Genomic DNA, 17809 nt, shown 5'->3' on the forward strand with positions numbered 1-17809 from the left:
TGATAGTTATAGCTTGGATTTCATATAATCTTGGTAAAAACAAAAAGAACACAGTCCTACAAAAGAATATTTTAGAAAATCATACTTCTTTATTCAAGAATAAGAAATGTGTGAGAGTTTGCAATAGACATCACACTGGCAGTCCCAAGATTATTTTATAATGTAAAGAACAATACATAGCATACATCTATTCAAACTCTGAGTCATACATTTAAATTTTAAGTGGGTTATATAGATTAGTACATAGTGATAATGTGATTCAATTTAATTCATGGATTAACATAATGTTATTGCTTTATTTGGGGTGATGGACTATTTTTTTCTCTCCAGAAGTGCAGTAATTTCAGTTTTATCCTGTTTTGGTGCCAAGATGTAATGAATTGAAAGCAATGTAGCAAATCCTCCTCCTTTACAACTGTATGGGCTTTTGTTTTCTCCCCTTCCTATTTTAAAGTAACTCACATTGGCTTGAATGGAAACTTCCTGGGTATACTCCAGGGAAATAAGACCAGTTAGACAAATTTGGGCTTAGGAGACAGCTCTGTTCAAGCAGAAAAACGCTTTTACTGGGTGTTTTGCAATGTGAAAGACCTGCTTTAAATCATGGCTTTACTACTTACTAGCTATGTGACCTTGGATTAGTAACACAACCTTTCTGTGGCTTAGTTTCATCTTTTATAGAGTAGAAAAGTAATACTCTATCAATCAGTGTTCTTTATAGGAAACAGCAGAAACCAACTCTGAAGAACTTAGATAAAAATTAACTTAGTGGAAAGGAGCTAACAATATTAACAAGAGAGTGGAGAACCTGGCCTGAGAATGGATCAGGAACAGTGGGATGCTCGAGAGCCAAGAAGTGGAAAACTGGAAACATGAAAACTATCTGGGCAGGACTTCACTGCTATTACCTTGGTCTCTTTAGTATATGTGCTACCAAAGCAAGCACTACCTTGGTCTCTTTAATGAGTATCCTCCAATCTACCTGGGAAATTCTAAATCTCAGGAAAGAGCTTCCTATTCCCTACATAGCCTAAGACAGACAAAGGAAACACTTAACTCCTTTGGTTTATATTATAGAGCTTGTTTATCTTTAATGCTTCCATATACAAAGTTACATACACTGGGGACGAAGTAATTTCTCCAACAGGAAAAACATGGGCCATGTTTATGTGCCAGTAGTTCTCAATCTTCACAGGAACTGTATGAGGTATTTGAATCTCAAGGAACAGATACAAAAAAGTTAAATAATTATTCCAAAGTCACACCAATAATAAGTAAAATGACGGAGCCATTTTTAAGTCTAAACCACTTGTTTCCAAATTTTTATTATGCCACATCATCTTTGTGGGGAAAAAAAGATCTTCTGTGTTATTGAATCTTGAATAATACAGCCTTTCCAATTGCAGACAACACACATTCAAAGATAGGAATCTGAGATGGATTTTTCTGAACGGTTTGTATATAAGTCGGGAAATCTGTTCATAACAGAAGAAAGGATACAAGTAGGTCATGGTACCTGGTAGCAAAAGATATTTGGTTAATGGAGCCAAAAGTTGAATGAAGAATCTGCTTCTGTGAGTTGCTGAATAACAATGTAGGCAGAAAATTATGGAATGGAATGGTAACTTTGGAGAAGATTAAAAAATATTCAGTACCTCAGACCTTAATTTCAGGACCTCAGACTTCAATCGGCGAGAGTTCTGTTGCAAAAACCACCCTAGACTCATAAGCAGAAGGTGACTCTTTAGAGGGACTAGGCTGACAAAATTGTCTGAGAGGGCTGCAGGCTGGTCTTCAGGATGGGCTCCCAGAACAACACTGCATACCTTTCCCACCAAGGAAACTACTGTGTTACCCAAATCAGGAAGCGGAAGAATTCAGGAAGTCCATTACAAAACTATTGCCTCTCTAGAAAATTCCTGCCTTAATTAGAATCATGAGATCAGCAAGGAGTAGCTGGCACTGTGAACTCCAGAGGGACTCCATTTCTCTAAGTTTCACATGAGCAAAAGGGACCCACATACCAACTGCCTCCCTGTTAAACTGTTGAAGTTCTGGGGCGCCTGGGTGGCTCAGTTGTTAAGCGTCTGCCTTAGGCTCAGGTCATGATTCCAGGGTCCTGGGATCGAGTCCCACATCGGGCTCCTTGCTCAGCGGGAAGCCTGCTTCTCCCTCTCCCACTCCCCCTGCTTGTGTTCCTGCTCTCGCTATCTCTCTCTCTGTCAAATAAATAAATAAAATCTTTCAAAAAAAAAACACTGTTGAAGTTCTGAATTTTAAGTCTTGAGCATTTTCATCTGATTTTCAGAATATAAATCACGTCTGGAAACCTAACTCCAAAGGAGTCAGAGAATGTCATTTTTAGCTTTCCAGCCTCTTCAGTATAAGAAAACACATCAGAAGGATGTTGGAAAAAAATGCCAAGTAAGCTAATTTGTTCTACTTAACACATCATTAACATGTTTTAGAAAATGTGTCTTTCAAATAGAAACTTGGTTGCTGCACATTTATTACATTCTAAAGAAAGTTAATGAGCAAATATGACTTCTTACATTTCAAGGAAAAGCATATTTGCTTACAAAAGGAAACTTTTACTCATTTCTAACATTTTTTTTTAAATTTTGGGCTTTTTTGTTTGGTTTTGTCTTGTTTTGCTGTATAGGAGGGTATGTAGTCATCATAGCAAACTACTTACACCGTAAGTAAAGTTTGTGAGCAAAACTTTGTCATTCATAAATCAGTATTATTTACTCCTCAGCTAGCTCATTATTTTCATTTTGAACCATCTGGGACAGCTTTCATATTAGTCAATTTGGCTAATGTTACAAAAATGGGGGCAAATAGTGTAGAACAGAATGTGCAAACTCAAAGGGGTTTGGAAGACCTGTATGATGAGCCAATAAGTGACTCATGGAATTTAGAATAACAATGTGTAAAAGGCATGAAACTCTGGGACAAAAATAATCAGAGAAGCTACAACTTAAAAGGGTTCAGAGAACAAAGGACACATCAGGAGAGAGCTCTTGAGTAGTTACAGGTATTAGACTAAAATCATCTGCCTGGGAGACAGCAGTGAGGAAAAGAGGGAAGAAAGTAGTCTCTCAGTAGATAGGACTGTGAATCTTCAGATGTTATCACAGCATTAGACAAAGCATTAGTATGTAGGACTATTTCATCAAGAACATTCCTGATTCTGCTCTGCTGGGCTCTCACAATGATAACTAGGAATTACTTCCCAAAATTGTGGTGTGGTCTTATAAAGGAAAGACTGGATGTTTTTAAGACAGACTTTTTTTTTTTTTTTCATTTTCAAACAACCTGAGAGGTGAAAAAACTTCTATATATTCTGTCTCTTCCTCTTAGTTTTCCTATCCCTATGTAGAGTACAAAAAGGCAAGACCTTTCCAACTGCTATATCACCTTGCTGTTTTGGGCAATTAAGTAAACAGTTCTTCACCTGACCAATATCTCAAGACTGTTGTACAGAGCACTGTGGGGAAAAAATAACAAACGTGTTAGAAACTATATGATTTTACATAATAAAAGTAGGAAAAATGACATTGTTAATTGTAATTTAAAGTGTTCTCAATATTATTATTAATGGCATTTACTGACTTGTTAGTATCACCAGGAACCATGCTAACTACATTACATAAATTAGCTTATATGTTTTTATCTTTATTTCTTACTTGGTTTTTATTTGGGGGAAGAAAAAGGGGGGACTCTGAAATGTCTATGTGGGACTCATACATCATCATAAAAAATATTCCATTAAAAACCAACTTTCCAACAGTAGAAGCTTAACTTAGCAATAGAATGGTTCCAGACGCTAAAAGTACAAGACCTGCTTTGTGCCTCATAGGCTCTGTTTGAGTCCAAATGTCGCTTTTTGTTTGGGAACATGCTAAAGATAGTTGAAGTGTCAGCTGGGTTATTAGAAAGGTACCTCCCGGGGCACCTGGGTGGCAGAGTCAGTTAAGTGACTGACTCTTGGTTTTGGCTCAGGTCATCATCTCATGGTCCTGGGATCGAACCTGGCAATGGGCTCCATGCTCAGTGCAGAGTCTGCTTGAGTTTCTCTCTCCCTCTGCCTTTCCGCCTCACCCCCCTCTCTCTCTCTCTGTCTCTCTCTCTACAAAATAAATCAAAAGAAAGAAAGAAAGAAAGAAAGAAAAGAAAGAAAGAAAGAAAGAAAGAAAGAAAGAAAGAAAGAAAGAAAGAAAGAAAGAAAGAAAAGGAGGAAGAGAGAGAGGGAGGGAAGGAAGGAGGGAGGGAGGGAAGGAGGAAAGAAGGAAGGAAGGAAGGAAGGAAGGAAGGAAGGAAGGAAGGAAGGAAGGAAGGAAGGAACCTCCCTACCCTTTCTTAGTCTTCTCAAGCCTAAAGAAATAGGTTGAATTTTGCCTTCTTTTCTTTGACCATAAAAAGTATATGATAACTGATATGGCCAGGAGAATAAGAAGTGGCATGATTTTGCCATTCCTTCTACTTTACCTTTTCTCCTTCCTCCATAGACTCCCACATTTATCTCCTAACAAAGCAAAGACTAAAATTATCAAGGTCAGAATCCTGTCCCTCATCTCACTGGAATAACCTTGATATTGGGGACAGTTATTTAATTAGTATTTTTTTATTTGCTATTAGAAAAAACTGTAGAATATTTTCATTAGCCAAGAAAATATTAAAGCTGACTATTATCTCCACATATTAAAGGTTTGTTGTGTTCTATTTGATTATATGGAAGTTGGAGCTAGAGTTTCATATAAGGAAAACTTAGGTAAAATCAGTGTAGTGTCATGAGAAAAATTCTTAGTGAGTTAGATGAAGTAGTTTCTTATTTTTGTTCACCCTAACGGTAATTCACGCTCTGGGCCTCAGTTTCCCCATCCCTATAAAGAAGGAATAGGACTGGAAGATTTGATTTGTAAAATCTTATGCCGATTTTCTCAGCTACAAAAGGATAGGAGATTATTAATACTATTGGATAGAGGCTGGTAATATATTTTTAAAAGGAAAACCTACATTGGGAATTCAACAATAAATTGTTGTCTTAGAACATTTAAGTTGCACATACTTTCTGGTAATATCCAATATATTAAAGGCCATTTGTAAGGTTTCCATATCTTGATTTATTTTATTCTGGGATTGCTTTCTGAAGGGATAATCTCATTTATGATATTGCCTTTTTAAGATGTAGCAGCATTATACAGAAAGATAAATTTGCACTGCCTGCTAAATGCAAATGATTGCTGTTTTGAAGAAATAATTTCAAAGCTTTATTTTATACAGATGTATATGGAGATTCTTATATATTTAAGGGCTACAGGCAGTAGCAATAAATAAAATTAGCTGACCCTGGGAATGAAAAATATAACATTATGTGATGAAGGAGAATAGTATCCCAGTAATACTAGAGGGTAATATTTAGCTGGTATTTTATCCATGTGCCCGAATGGAGTCACTTTAAGAATGCTTAAATAATCACAAAAATTAGTGTACATAAATAAGGCCTATTTCAAAAGCTGAAATAGAATAGAAGGCTGATATCAACAAAGCTAGTTCTCAGTCAAACCTCAAAGTCCACAGTCATATTAAGGAGAATATGGTACTAGTTGATCAGTTTACCAAAAAGTCCATATGGTTTTCACATTTATATTTCTCAGGAACAAACCAGTTATTTTCCAGAGAGTATAGGAAATGACCTAAACATTTTTGCTCTTTAGTTCTAAGGAATAAAAATCTAGGTGAAGGAAATTCTTAGTGAAAGTGCCATTTTAAAAACCTTTCTAGATACTGCTACTGTAGAAATTACTCTTAAATGCTATGCACTTTCATTTTTTTATGTGTTTTAAGCCAAAAGAAAGTCTTACCTGTTTAAAATCCACTATTGACAGTTGCCGTTGAACTGAGTTGGAACATACCTGACATCTTGCTGCCAGGCCACCTCTTAAAATTTTGGGACTCTCCCTCTGTGAACATGGCCCTAAACTTTTTCATCATAGCACACCTGGCAGCCACTACCAATGGATGAGTGTTGGTGCTGAGGATAAAACCTATGGGACATGCCAAGCTTAAAGATTTTATACATTAATACACACACACACACACACACACACACACACACACACACACACACACAACATTGGAAACCAGTCATCTTGGAGGTTAAGATATAATGCTGATATCATCATCTCTACTATGGATTATTGCAAAACTTCCTAAATGCTCCCCATGCTATATTCTTGCCCTACTGCCATCTATTCCTAACTTTTATCTATTTTTTTTTATTTTTTAAAGATTTTATTTATTTATTTAGAGAGAGTGGGGGGGGGGGAGCAGAGGAAGAGGGACAAGCAGACTTCACCCTGAGCCGGAGCCCTACATGGGGCTCGAACCCACGACCCTGAGATCATGATCTGAACCAAGGGTTGGATGCTTAACCAACCGAGCCAGCCAGGTGCCCCTATTCCCAACTTTTAAAATGTAAGTCATCTCATCATTTCCCCTCAAAACACTTCATAGGTTCCCCTTTCACTTGGAGTGAAAGCCCAAGATCTTGTAATAGTCCATATAGCCCTGCATGATCTGGCACCCTTCCTTTACTCTGACTTCATTTCTTAATTTTCTTTCTTTTGGCCAATCTGCTTCAATCAGACTGACCTCTGTGCTCATTCTAGAACATGTCTTGACAGATGGACCCAGTCTCGAGGCCTTTACACTGGCTGTTCTTCTACCTAGAATATACTTCTTCCAGATACCCACATGGCCTCTCATTGACTTCAAGTCTTTGCTCAGATGTCCACTCTTGCTGTGCCCTACCCTGAGCACATTTTTGCTAATTGCACTCCACCCGGACATTCCCAATTAACCTTTGCTGATTCATTTATTTGTCTCATTTATATTAAATAACTTTTGTATTTTCTAATTATCTTTTTCCTCCTCAATTAGAATGTAAATTTCATCAAGGCAGTGCTTTATTTGCAACTTTATCCCCAGCAACTAGGGCAGATGGTGCAAAGTTAGCTGTTAATTATTTGTTGAATTAATGCCTACATGACTCAATGAATTAATAACAGTTATGTCCACAGGACTCAAGGAAGTGCAGATGTGAAGTAGGTATTGAGATAATCCTGATAAACACAACTTCTATTTGTCATGTCCAGTTTGGAGACTTTTTATGTGTGGCTTAAGTATGATAGATATTAAAACATATTTATTTCATAATAAACAAGCTCAAAAGTCCTGTAATGGCACAAGGTCCTATGAAAAACTAAAGAAATGAGAATTAAAAATGGAAAGGCAGAATATAAAAATTTCCTACTCATGTTATTTGATCCTGGAGTTTGTTTAAAATAGTGATTGCTTTCTTAACACGTACAAGGAGTTTTTCATCAGAAGAGATTTGATAAATTAGGTAAATGTATTTTTTCACTGTTTCACACCACCGAACAGGTTATTCTGTTTTGTTTAGAAAGATGATCTGTGGCATGTTTTTCATCCCATGTTGAAAAAAATTATATACATGTAAAATGTTTCTCAGTGACTCGGCCCAAAACACCTTTTGCTACTGTTTCCAAAACTAGTTATTTAATATTAATGTTATTCTGCTTTAGCAACATTGAAGATGAACAGCTATTTGTCGTGTGGATTCTGTTTCCAACTCTTGGCTATTTCGTGTATAGAGCTGTCAGTATGAAGAGTTAATGGCACTTGAAAAATTAAGCAAGTCCGTTGCTCCTGATTCAGTGTTTCATCAATATCAAAAGACCTAGATAATTCTGGAAATGAGATGGAACATTAGTCCTAAAGCTCGATGGTTTGTAATTTGCTACAGAAATTGGGCTTCTGGTCTTCAGGATTAGGCTAGTATCCAGAAAGTAAAGGAGCAGAGAGAATGAGAAAAACAAACCTGGGCTGGCTGGTGGAGGGAAGGAGAAGAACAAAAGGAAAATTAGCAAACGGTAAACCAGAGGCAGGAATGTAACTTTTACCTCCAAAGTGACTACAAAACATTTCTTCATCAGGCAACAATTAAATAAAAGTTCCTACTTATAAAAAAAAATGGTGCCTTGGTGTTCACAGCCGCCGCCGCGCCGCCGTCGCTCGCCAACGCCAGCGCCGCCTCTAGCTCGCCGAGCTCCAGCCCAAGGAGAAGGGGGGTAAGTAAGGGAGTTTCTGTACCATGGCTCGTACAAAGCCGACTGCCCGCAAATCGACCGGTGGTAAAGCACCGAGGAAGCAACTGGCTACAAAAGCCGCTCGCAAGAGTGCGCCCTCTACTGGAGGGGCGAAGAAACCTCATCGTTACAGGCCTGGTACTGTGGCACTCCGTGAAATTAGACGTTATCAGAAGTCCACCGAACTTCTGATCCGCAAACTTCCTTTCCAGCGTCTGGTGCGAGAAATTGCTCAGGACTTCAAAACAGATCTGCGCTTCCAGAGCGCGGCTATTGGTGCTTTGCAGGAGGCAAGCGAGGCCTATCTGGTGGGCCTCTTTGAAGACACCAACCTGTGTGCTATCCATGCCAAACATGTCACAATTATGCCAAAAGACATCCAGCTAGCGCGCCGCATACGTGGAGAACGTGCTTAAGAATCCACTATGATGGAAAACATTTCATTCTTTAAAAAAAAAAAAAATTTCTCTTCTTCCTGTTATTGGTAGTTCTGAACGTTAGATATTTTTTTTCCATGGGGTCAAAAGGTACCTAAGTATATGATTGCAAGTGGAAAAATAGGGGACAGAAATCAGGTATTGGCAGGTTTTCCATAGTCATTTGTGTGTGAATTTTTAATATAAATGCGGGGACATAAAGCATTAATGCAAGTCAAAACGTTTCAGTGAACACGTTTCAGCAGTTCAACTTTATAACAATTATAAATAAACCTGTTAAATTTTTCTGGACAATGCCAGCATTTGGATTTTTTTAAAACAAGTAAATTTCTTATTGACGGCAACTAAATGGTGTTTGTAGCATTTTTATCATACAGTAGATCCATCCATTCGCTGTACTTTTCTGAGTTGTCCTACATGCAAGTACATGTTTTTAATGTTGTCTGTCTTCTGTGCTGTTCCTGTAAGTTTGCCATTAAAATACATTAAACTATAAAAAAAAATGGTGCCTTAAATAAATACTTTTTTAAAAAGGCAAAAAAAAAAAATGGGAGGAGAGGATCATGACACTCAGTGCCTAAGATTCTCTATCATCTCTTACTAGTAAGATTTACAGAACACATACAGTGAACATTTTGAAAGAACATACAGGGAATAATTATAATAATTACTGTAATCTTTATTGGTAGAAATATCTAAAAACTGGGGACCTGGGTGGCTCAATCCGTTAAGTGTCTGCCTTTGGCTCAGGTCATGATCTCAGGGTCCTGGGATGGAGCCCCACTTCGGACTCCCTGCTTGGCGGGAAGCCTGCTTCTCCCTCTCCCATTCCCCCTGCTTGTGCTCGCTCTTTCTCTCTCTCTCTCTCTCTCTGTCAAATAAATAATTAAATAAATCTTTAAAAAAAAGAAATATCTAAAAACTATTCATATAAAACTGTGCTCCAAGGAATGCCAATCAGCCCCAAAAGTTTTTGTTTATTTTAATTTTGAAGAGATCCAATTAATGTTTACCATTTTTGCCTCTTTGGAAAAGGAAACATGAAAGGAAACAACATGACTCACCTATGTAGACTCATTATATGTGGACAAACTCAAGAGAAGGGCTACAGTTATCCAAGTGATGTAAATCCCAAAAAGTCATTGCTTGAAGAAGGATGATTCTAGTAAAAAGAAAGGATTAGGGTTTGCAAAAGTATTTGTGTATAGAAGCTACAATTATAACATATTATTTTCTGATTCTTTCAAGTAGGTGAGCACTGATTGAGCACCCACTGTGCCAAGCTGGGCAGGACTTCAGGAAGAAGGGAGCTCAGGATAATATGGGAAGGCCTGAGTTTGGTCTTTCTCTTCTTATTGACGAACTATATGACCTCAAGCAGGTACCACATCCATTTCCTCACATGGCAAAGTCTTAATAGTGCCTACCTCGTAGAGTTATAAAATGAAATTTATGACATGTTGTAAGTATGTAAGAACAGTTACAATGATGCATATCTTTTAATAAGCATTAGCTACTGTTATCATATAAAATAAAGGAATTACTGCTTAATAGAAGGAGGGTAAGATTTGATGTGAAAAGAGCAAATCAGACTCAGGCTCCAATGTTTATTAATCATAAGACTTTTAGGTAAGTCATTTGACCTCTTTGAGCCCTTGTTTCATTAATTCTAAACAAGAAATAAGTATTCCTACCCTTTAGGGTTCTTTGAGGGAATTAGAGATTAGGGATGTAAAATGCTAATCACAGTTCCAGATGTGGCCAGGATTCCTAAGTTATTGTTTTAAATATCTTTTCTTGTTTTTCCATAGGGCACAGCTCCACTTGCTGCCCATTGGTTCTGAGGCAGCATAGTATTGGAGATAAAAGCGAGGACTCTGAAGCCAAACTCCTCCCTGTTTTTTAATACTGGTGCTACACCTTCATTCATTCATTCATTCATTCACCTCTTCATTCAGCAAATCTGTATTGCCTGCCCACTGTTCCACCACTCTTCCAAGCCTGGGATACAGCAGTAAATAAACAAAGGTTCATTCCTTCAAGGGCAGTGGACAGAAAAAAGCAAGGGAGATAGGAATTTGCAATTTTACTCAGTAGTTACTTATTATCCAAAACCTTAAGCAGATAACCTTTCTGTTTACCTCTCAGTTCCTTCATCTGTAAAATGGGGGAAATAATATTGCAAATAACGGGATTGGTTTGATGAATTGTTTCCTGTAAAGAACTTAGAAAAATGCCTGGCACCTAGTAGACACTCAGTATGTATTGACTATTGTTGCTTTTATTAATAGGAGTTAGGGGAATAGGGCCACTGTAATTATATGGGTTGACTGAAATGCAGTCTATCATATTCATTGTTTTCAGGCCATTGTAGTTATTCGATTTTTCACTCTTTCAAAAAAACCTGAAAATGTGAACTGAGCCATCCTCAAAAATTTCATAACCAAGGAAAATTTAGATAAACCATGTAAAAGAAGTATAAATATTCAAAGTATACTAAACAGTTGTGTAGTTGTAATTTATTTACATGCAAGCCATCACAAAGCTACCAAGAAACTTTAATAAGCACCAAAACCACTGTAGATAACAAAATCAATGACAATATTAATTGCATATTGGCAGGGAAAAAAGATTGCCTACCAATCAGAGTCTCTAATTTTCTCATGAATGAGAGAATACAAATAGTTTAAAGTATATCTACTACCTATAAATAAATATTTTAAGCAAGAGATATTTAAACTATAACTCAATTGGACTGGGATTGGTGTGAAAATAGTTTCCCAGAAGCAAAGTTTTCTCCCTTAAGCGTATATTTACCTTAATTGCCCATCACAATGTAGGATTGGGTGTCAGAAGAACCTAATAAAAATGAATAAATAACACCTAGATTCTTATTAAATATTTAGCCTGTCTGGAAGAGAAAACAAGCAAAGTGAGACATGCTTTTATAATGACTTTTTCTACTGATTGATTCTACTGGATAGTGAATTTATCTGGATTGCATCCAACCAGCTAAAATGGGATGCTGGTTTTCTGATTGTTTTTTCCATCCCATGTGAGGGTAGTGCTGGAGTGCATAAGTGAGTAAGAGAGATGCAGCAGGTGAAGGGAAGAGCAGGCAAGAATAAGACAGTAGGAAGCTAATCCAGGCCAACTAAAGAAGCACAATGAAAATCATTAGAGCAGATTCAACTGACCAGTGCAGCTAATCAGCCCAAGGATAAATAGAGTTAAGATTCGGAAACTCATAAATCTCAGTCAGGTTCTTCCATATTATTTTCATATTAGTAAAGTAAGACGATTATTTCTGCCTAGTTCATATAAAAAACTTTATTAATAAAGAAACTTTTATACTTAGATTATACATTTTAAATGGTTTAAGCAGTGGTAGGTAGGACTGTATTGTAGGACTGTAATGTTTTAAGGTATCAGAGAAAAACTTAAAATAGCTTAATAAAAATACAATGATGGTTCATGTAACTGAAAAGATTGGCTTCTGGTAAATTGATCTTTGGTGGTAATTATTTTGCAACATATATGTATATCAAATCAGCATGTTGTACACCTTAAACTTATACAATGTTATAGGTCAATTATATCCCAACAAATCTGGGAAAAAAAGAGATAAGATGTAGCCTTTAGGTAAGATTTGATCTAGCTGCTAGAGAATGTCACTGACACATTACATTTCCTCCCTTTGTCTATCTATCCAGCATCCATAATATCAGCTTCATCTTCGGGCGCCTCCACTAGCCATCAACAACTTTAATCCTCTCTCTGTCATAGCAAAATGATTCATAAGTTACAGACCTCCCATTCTCACACAGTATCATGCAGGAGGCCAAAAACAAAAAAGGATTTCTTCTGGTTGCTCCCACATATATTCTAGGACTTGCTTTTATTTCATGTCCCAGAGTGCTTCATTAACTATTTACTACATCTAGAGGAATAGGATATGCTGACGTGTCAAATCAAGTGGGGAATCAATCCTTTTTTTAAAAAAAAAATATTTTATTTACTCATTTATTTTGAGAGAGAGAGAGAGTGCAAGTGAGGGTAGGAGCAGAGGGAGAGGGACAAGCAGACTCCATGCTAAGGATGGAGCCTCACTCAGGACTTGATCCCACAACCTGGAGATCATCATGACCTGAGCCAAAATCAAGAGTCAGAAGCCCAACTGACTGAGCCATTCAGGCACCCTGGCATCAATCCTTTTCAAATTGAGACTACAAGAAGAATGTAGTTTACAAATAAATATCAAGTTACTGCGGGCAGAGCAGAATGAGATAGACACTGGGAAGGCAAAATAAACAAATTAATTAACTAATTAATTCTTTTCAAAGCCTCAACCTATTAACTACTAAAAATGTTTTATATAAGAGTGGAGTGTATTCACTAATAATCTTTGTAACCATAAACTATATTTCTTGAGTCTGGAAAAGGGGGTCCACAGGCCAGATCATAAAATGCTTTAAAAGCCATTCCAAGGAATTTAAGATTCTTCCCTTGCTACTGAGACTTTTGAAAGATTTTAATCAGGGGAAAAAAATATTTAGCCTTCACCCTCTTTAGAATGGTCAGAATATTTTTATACGATATACGCATGTGCATGTGCACACACATCTTGAGTTTGCCACAGTGATTGTGTCTGTTAATAGCAAAATAAATCAGTAGTATGAGGGTCAGTCCTGAGATAACAAAGTAGAGTAGAACAAAGGATTAAGGCATACATTTGTCTTGTGAGCAACCTATAAAAAAAAAAAAACAACAATTCAACAGAGACACTTTGGTTTATTTGAAGACACTGATAAAATGATACTAGAAAAATATAAGATCACTGTGATTTTTTTTTTTTTCATTTCTCATGCCCTTATGGCTTCCTATAGGTTTTGATCTTCAACCTTGTGTATTCAAAAAAAAAAAAAAAAAATCCCAGAGTGAAATATCATTTTCTGACTATTAGGGTATCTCCTCAGTCTCTATGAGACATCTGAGCTCAAAGCCGAAAATGAATGCTGAAAATAAATATAATGAAGCACCATAATCTACTAAGGGAACAAAATGCCTGAAGCAGAAGGGTCACAGACTTTTGAGCAAGAGCTTCTTCACCTTTTACTAACCCTGCTTCTCCCCAAAACTACCACCCTGCCCATCTAGCATCAACTGCAACTAACTAGGCAAAAGTAACTAGACACTTTCTCCCATAAATTCAGTAGATGGGCATAAGTAAAAGGTGAAAGAGGAAGTCCCCACAAAGCAGGGAAGGTGGCAGCCAGCCACGCTGCAGGCATAAACAGTGTGCTATTAGAAGGCAAGAAGCCTGGACTCCAGAGGAAGCGCGAGTCAGGAAACGCTAACTTGCCTTCAGCACTCTAGCAGCCTCAAGGGAGACAATTAACACGATGTCACCAAAAGCAAACCTCAGCCTTTGACCGGTCCCTGTGAAAGGCAAAAAATAGCTTTTCATACACAGTTGTCAAGAAACCTGCTGAACAAAAGCATCTGCCAAATTTTCTGCCCTAAAGATGGGTTTCCAGTGAGTGTCAACAAAATTTGCTGCTAAAACACACACAAAAGCAGTCTTTGAAATATCTGCCAGTTACTTCATATTGTTGACATTAAGAAGGCTGCCTGTTTTTTTAAAACACTTTAAAACTGCACAGATTAAGCAATTTATTAAGATAAGGAACATTCACCAATAGCCTTGGTTAGAATTACAATTGATTCATAGACAGAATTCTCCATGTACATATCAAGCTGATACCCAACAATACTTGCTCATTGTTGACAAATCATGACAAAGGAAATAAACTTAGAATTGCATGCATGACCATGCATTCAGTATTTAAATTTTACCTAGTACTAGTTAAGTACATTCCCAAAACCTCCCTCAGTTTTAATAATTCAATAGGAGGACTCACAAAAATCACTGAAATCTTCTAGACCTATGATTACTACTTATTACAACTAAAGGATACCCGTTAAAATCAGCCAAGAGAGGAACACAGAACCAAGTCCAGGAAAAAGTCCAAACATGGAGCTTCCACTGTCCTCTCCCCATGGAGTCAAGACCAAGTTATTTTCCTGGTACTGGTATGTAACAACATGTACAAAGTAGTGCCAACTGGGGAAGCTCACCCGAAACTCAGTGTGCAAAGCCTTTATTGGGGCTCTATCACGTGTAGACAACTGACTGCCCACGTAATGGATCTGCTGCCAGGCCTTCAGAAGACAGAGCTGATACCATGTGACCCAAAGCCCCCACCCTAAATCACACTGTTGATGGGGCTCAAAGCTTCTATACCACATTGTTACTATCTGGCTGGGCCAAGACACCCACGCCAGCAAAGACCTTCCTATCCAGTGTGACATTTTCAAGGGCTTAGAGGTTACTGCCCAGAAGCCAGGAGCAAGGGAAAGACCTCTCTCTGGGCAGCCTTAAATTCCTTACTATAAACCTGATCAAATATGAGTGGCCATATATTGTTTTTCTAATTTCATTTTATTTTGATCTGTATTGTCAAAAATGACAATTGAATGGTAGAAACGAGAGATGTGAATCAAGAATTGCCTCTAAAGACCCCTATAGTCTTCCCTTTTGTTTTTTCTTTCCTGTCACTCAATTATAAGCCAATCAAGTAACTCCTATTTTCTGTAGGTAGATCAGGTTGACATAAGGAGAAATTCACAAGAGGCTACATAAAATATGACAGATATTAAGGGTTTTTAATATTCTTTAAAGAAAAATGTACTTTAAACAGAATTGGAAAAAAAAATTGAAAAATCATCTCACTACAACCTCCAGGCAGAACTCTCAAAGGAGAAATAAAGTTTTATAAACACCAAATGACTATTACTATGCGGTGATTCTAAATGAAGTCTTGAAAATTAAAGCCTAAATACTTGAACAAGTGAACACGAATGCAATAAAGAATAATTGAAGATATTATGCTCTCTAGAGAAAAGCAGTATGGGAATAAAATAGAACACTAAATTATTAGAATATAAATTGAATAACTTAGATAATATCAAAATTTTATCAGATAGGAAAGGAGGATAAAAATGGTTAATGAAATTTGTGATAACATTTTGTATTTTAAATTATAGGCCAGGATTTATTTCCCTAACTCAATTAAGAATAATTTTTTAAAAAAGATGTTTGTATTCATCCACAAAGAATAATGTTTGGGGGTTTCGTGTTTTTAAATTTTACATGTTCTTTTTCTTCCTCCTTACCTGCCCTCTGTTTCATTTTTCACACTTTTTTTTCCTCTGTCGATTTGGAAATTAAATGTTTATATTACATATTTCCATTCTTTCAGTGGTTTCTCTTACATTTTAACATGCAGAGTTTGCTACAAATTTTTCTAGCTTGTTTAAATTTATTCGGTAACCTCTTCCCAAAAAGACAAGAAACTTAGTACGGTTTACTTACTTACTGAATAAATTCCTCTCATGTGCACACACACAGTCTTGTACTGTTTTTATTTTGCTGTTTAGTCACACACAAACACATGCACATATTCACTGGTTTCGTCATGTGTTCTTTCTTTTTTCAACAGTTCATTAACTTTACCAAAATATACAACTTTCTCTGTTCACCATTGTTTCTTCTGTAGTGTCCTTCCCTGTGGGTTAGCTTTTGTTTTGTTAAAATGTTTTTAGTTTATGCAGTGTGAGTCTATTGGTGGCAGACTCTTTACCCTGGTATGCTTGAAAATTTGTTCAGGATTTTTGAAAGATAGCTGTGTTAACACAAAGGGTTGAATTGTCAAAGAACATTGCTGCACATTATAGATCTTACCCAGCACCAAACTTTATTAATGATTCCAAGGATCTGGGCAAGCACTAGATTCAGGCAAAAACATTCATTTCCTGCAGGAACTCAAAACCACCATATGCAGCTTCCAAAAATGTTTCTTTCCCTACTTTAGGAGGTGTTTTCATTTCAGATAGACAGAACAGTGTTGAGCAATATATGCTAAATTGTTCACAAAAGAAGCCATTAGGGATTTGGAGCTCTCTCATTTTATACTCTGATAATTACAGAGATAAGGGAATGTCTAGATGACTACCCTCCACTCTCCAGCAAGCCATGCCTTGTACATCCATAAAGTCCAGGCTCATTTACAATAAGCTATCTAGTTACACCACGGATTTCCTACAAAAAAACCATTTTCTTGATAAAGACTCCCTATCTGTATCATACTGCAAAGAGGTCTGTTCAAAGTCATTGACATGTTTATAAGGAAGTTAGCTGAAGGTCACTCACTGCTCCTCTTCCCCCCACCAAACCAGGACCCCAATAGAGAATGAGTATGTCACAGGCCTGGTATTAACCCTTTTCCTCCCAATTGTTTTATAAAATGTCTAATTCTAACTTCAGGGTTTTTGTTTTTGATTTTATCTCTTCCCTCAGTACTTTGAAGCTGTCATTCATTATCTCCTGACATCCACTATTTACTAATGAGAAATTTGAGGTCAGTCAAATTGTTGTTCCCTTGTAGGTAATCTACCCTCTATTTCTATTAGCTTTTAAGATACTCTCCTTATTATTGTCCTTTGCAGGTTCAGTGTAGTGTTATAATTTGAGTAGGTACTGAATTTCATTTATCTTGACTGGTATTCAGTGAGCACCTTCAATCTCGGTCCTTATATGTTTACTTAAGTCTGAAAAAGTCTCATCTGTTTTGTTTTTGTTTTTGTTTTTTATCAAATATTTCTTCCATATTATTCCCTGCTTTCTTCTGCAGAAACTCACTTCAGACATTTTTTGGAGCCCTTCGATCTCTTTTCCTTAACTATACACATATTCATCTACACATTTTGAAATCACCTTATCACTCAGGCTATGAACTTCTTTTAGGGTTCACTTTTTCCTCTGTTCCACTGTCCCAAAGTAAAGTTTACCACATCTGTAGTCTTTTATTTCAAGTCTTCGCTTTTAGAACATCTAATGTATTTTTTTCCATATTTATACCTTAGATTTCATTTTCAACCTTCTTTGTTGTTGTTTTATAATTTTCCCTCCTCTTCCTCCACCTCCTCCTCCTTCCAAATGGATGTATAAATGATACCTGGGTCTGACTTCTCACTTAGAAAATACAAATGTGCTCCCTTTCATGAATCAGAGTGAAACAGTTTTCTTCCATCACCAACTCCCACGCAATCTAAGGAAAGGCTCTCAATGTTCCACTC

At 36.9% G+C, this 17809-nt stretch overlaps 2 protein-coding genes across 3 annotated transcripts in view; both read left to right on the forward strand.

Moving 5' to 3' along the window:
* NEGR1 (neuronal growth regulator 1) overlaps window positions 1-17809 on the forward strand; it is an 851501-nt gene that overhangs the window by 773188 nt on the left and 60504 nt on the right. The window lies entirely within an intron of this gene.
* Window positions 8076-8792, forward strand: LOC114208476 (histone H3.3A-like). Its single transcript, XM_028102559.2, has one exon. It carries the CDS (start codon window positions 8180-8182, stop codon window positions 8588-8590), a length of 411 nt encoding a protein of 136 aa, XP_027958360.1. The 5' UTR covers window positions 8076-8179; the 3' UTR covers window positions 8591-8792.

Source organism: Eumetopias jubatus, unplaced genomic scaffold, assembly GCF_037043125.1.
Source record: "Eumetopias jubatus isolate StellerSeaLion01/CBP00866 unplaced genomic scaffold, mEumJub1_p1.0 scaffold_4, whole genome shotgun sequence".
Classification (NCBI taxonomy): Eukaryota; Metazoa; Chordata; class Mammalia; order Carnivora; family Otariidae; genus Eumetopias; species Eumetopias jubatus.

What these genes read in the sequence shown, in the direction of transcription:
- LOC114208476 (XM_028102559.2), top strand. Translation starts at nt 8,180, where the DNA reads ATGGCTCGTACAAAGCCGACTGCCCGCAAATCGACCGGTGGTAAAGCA.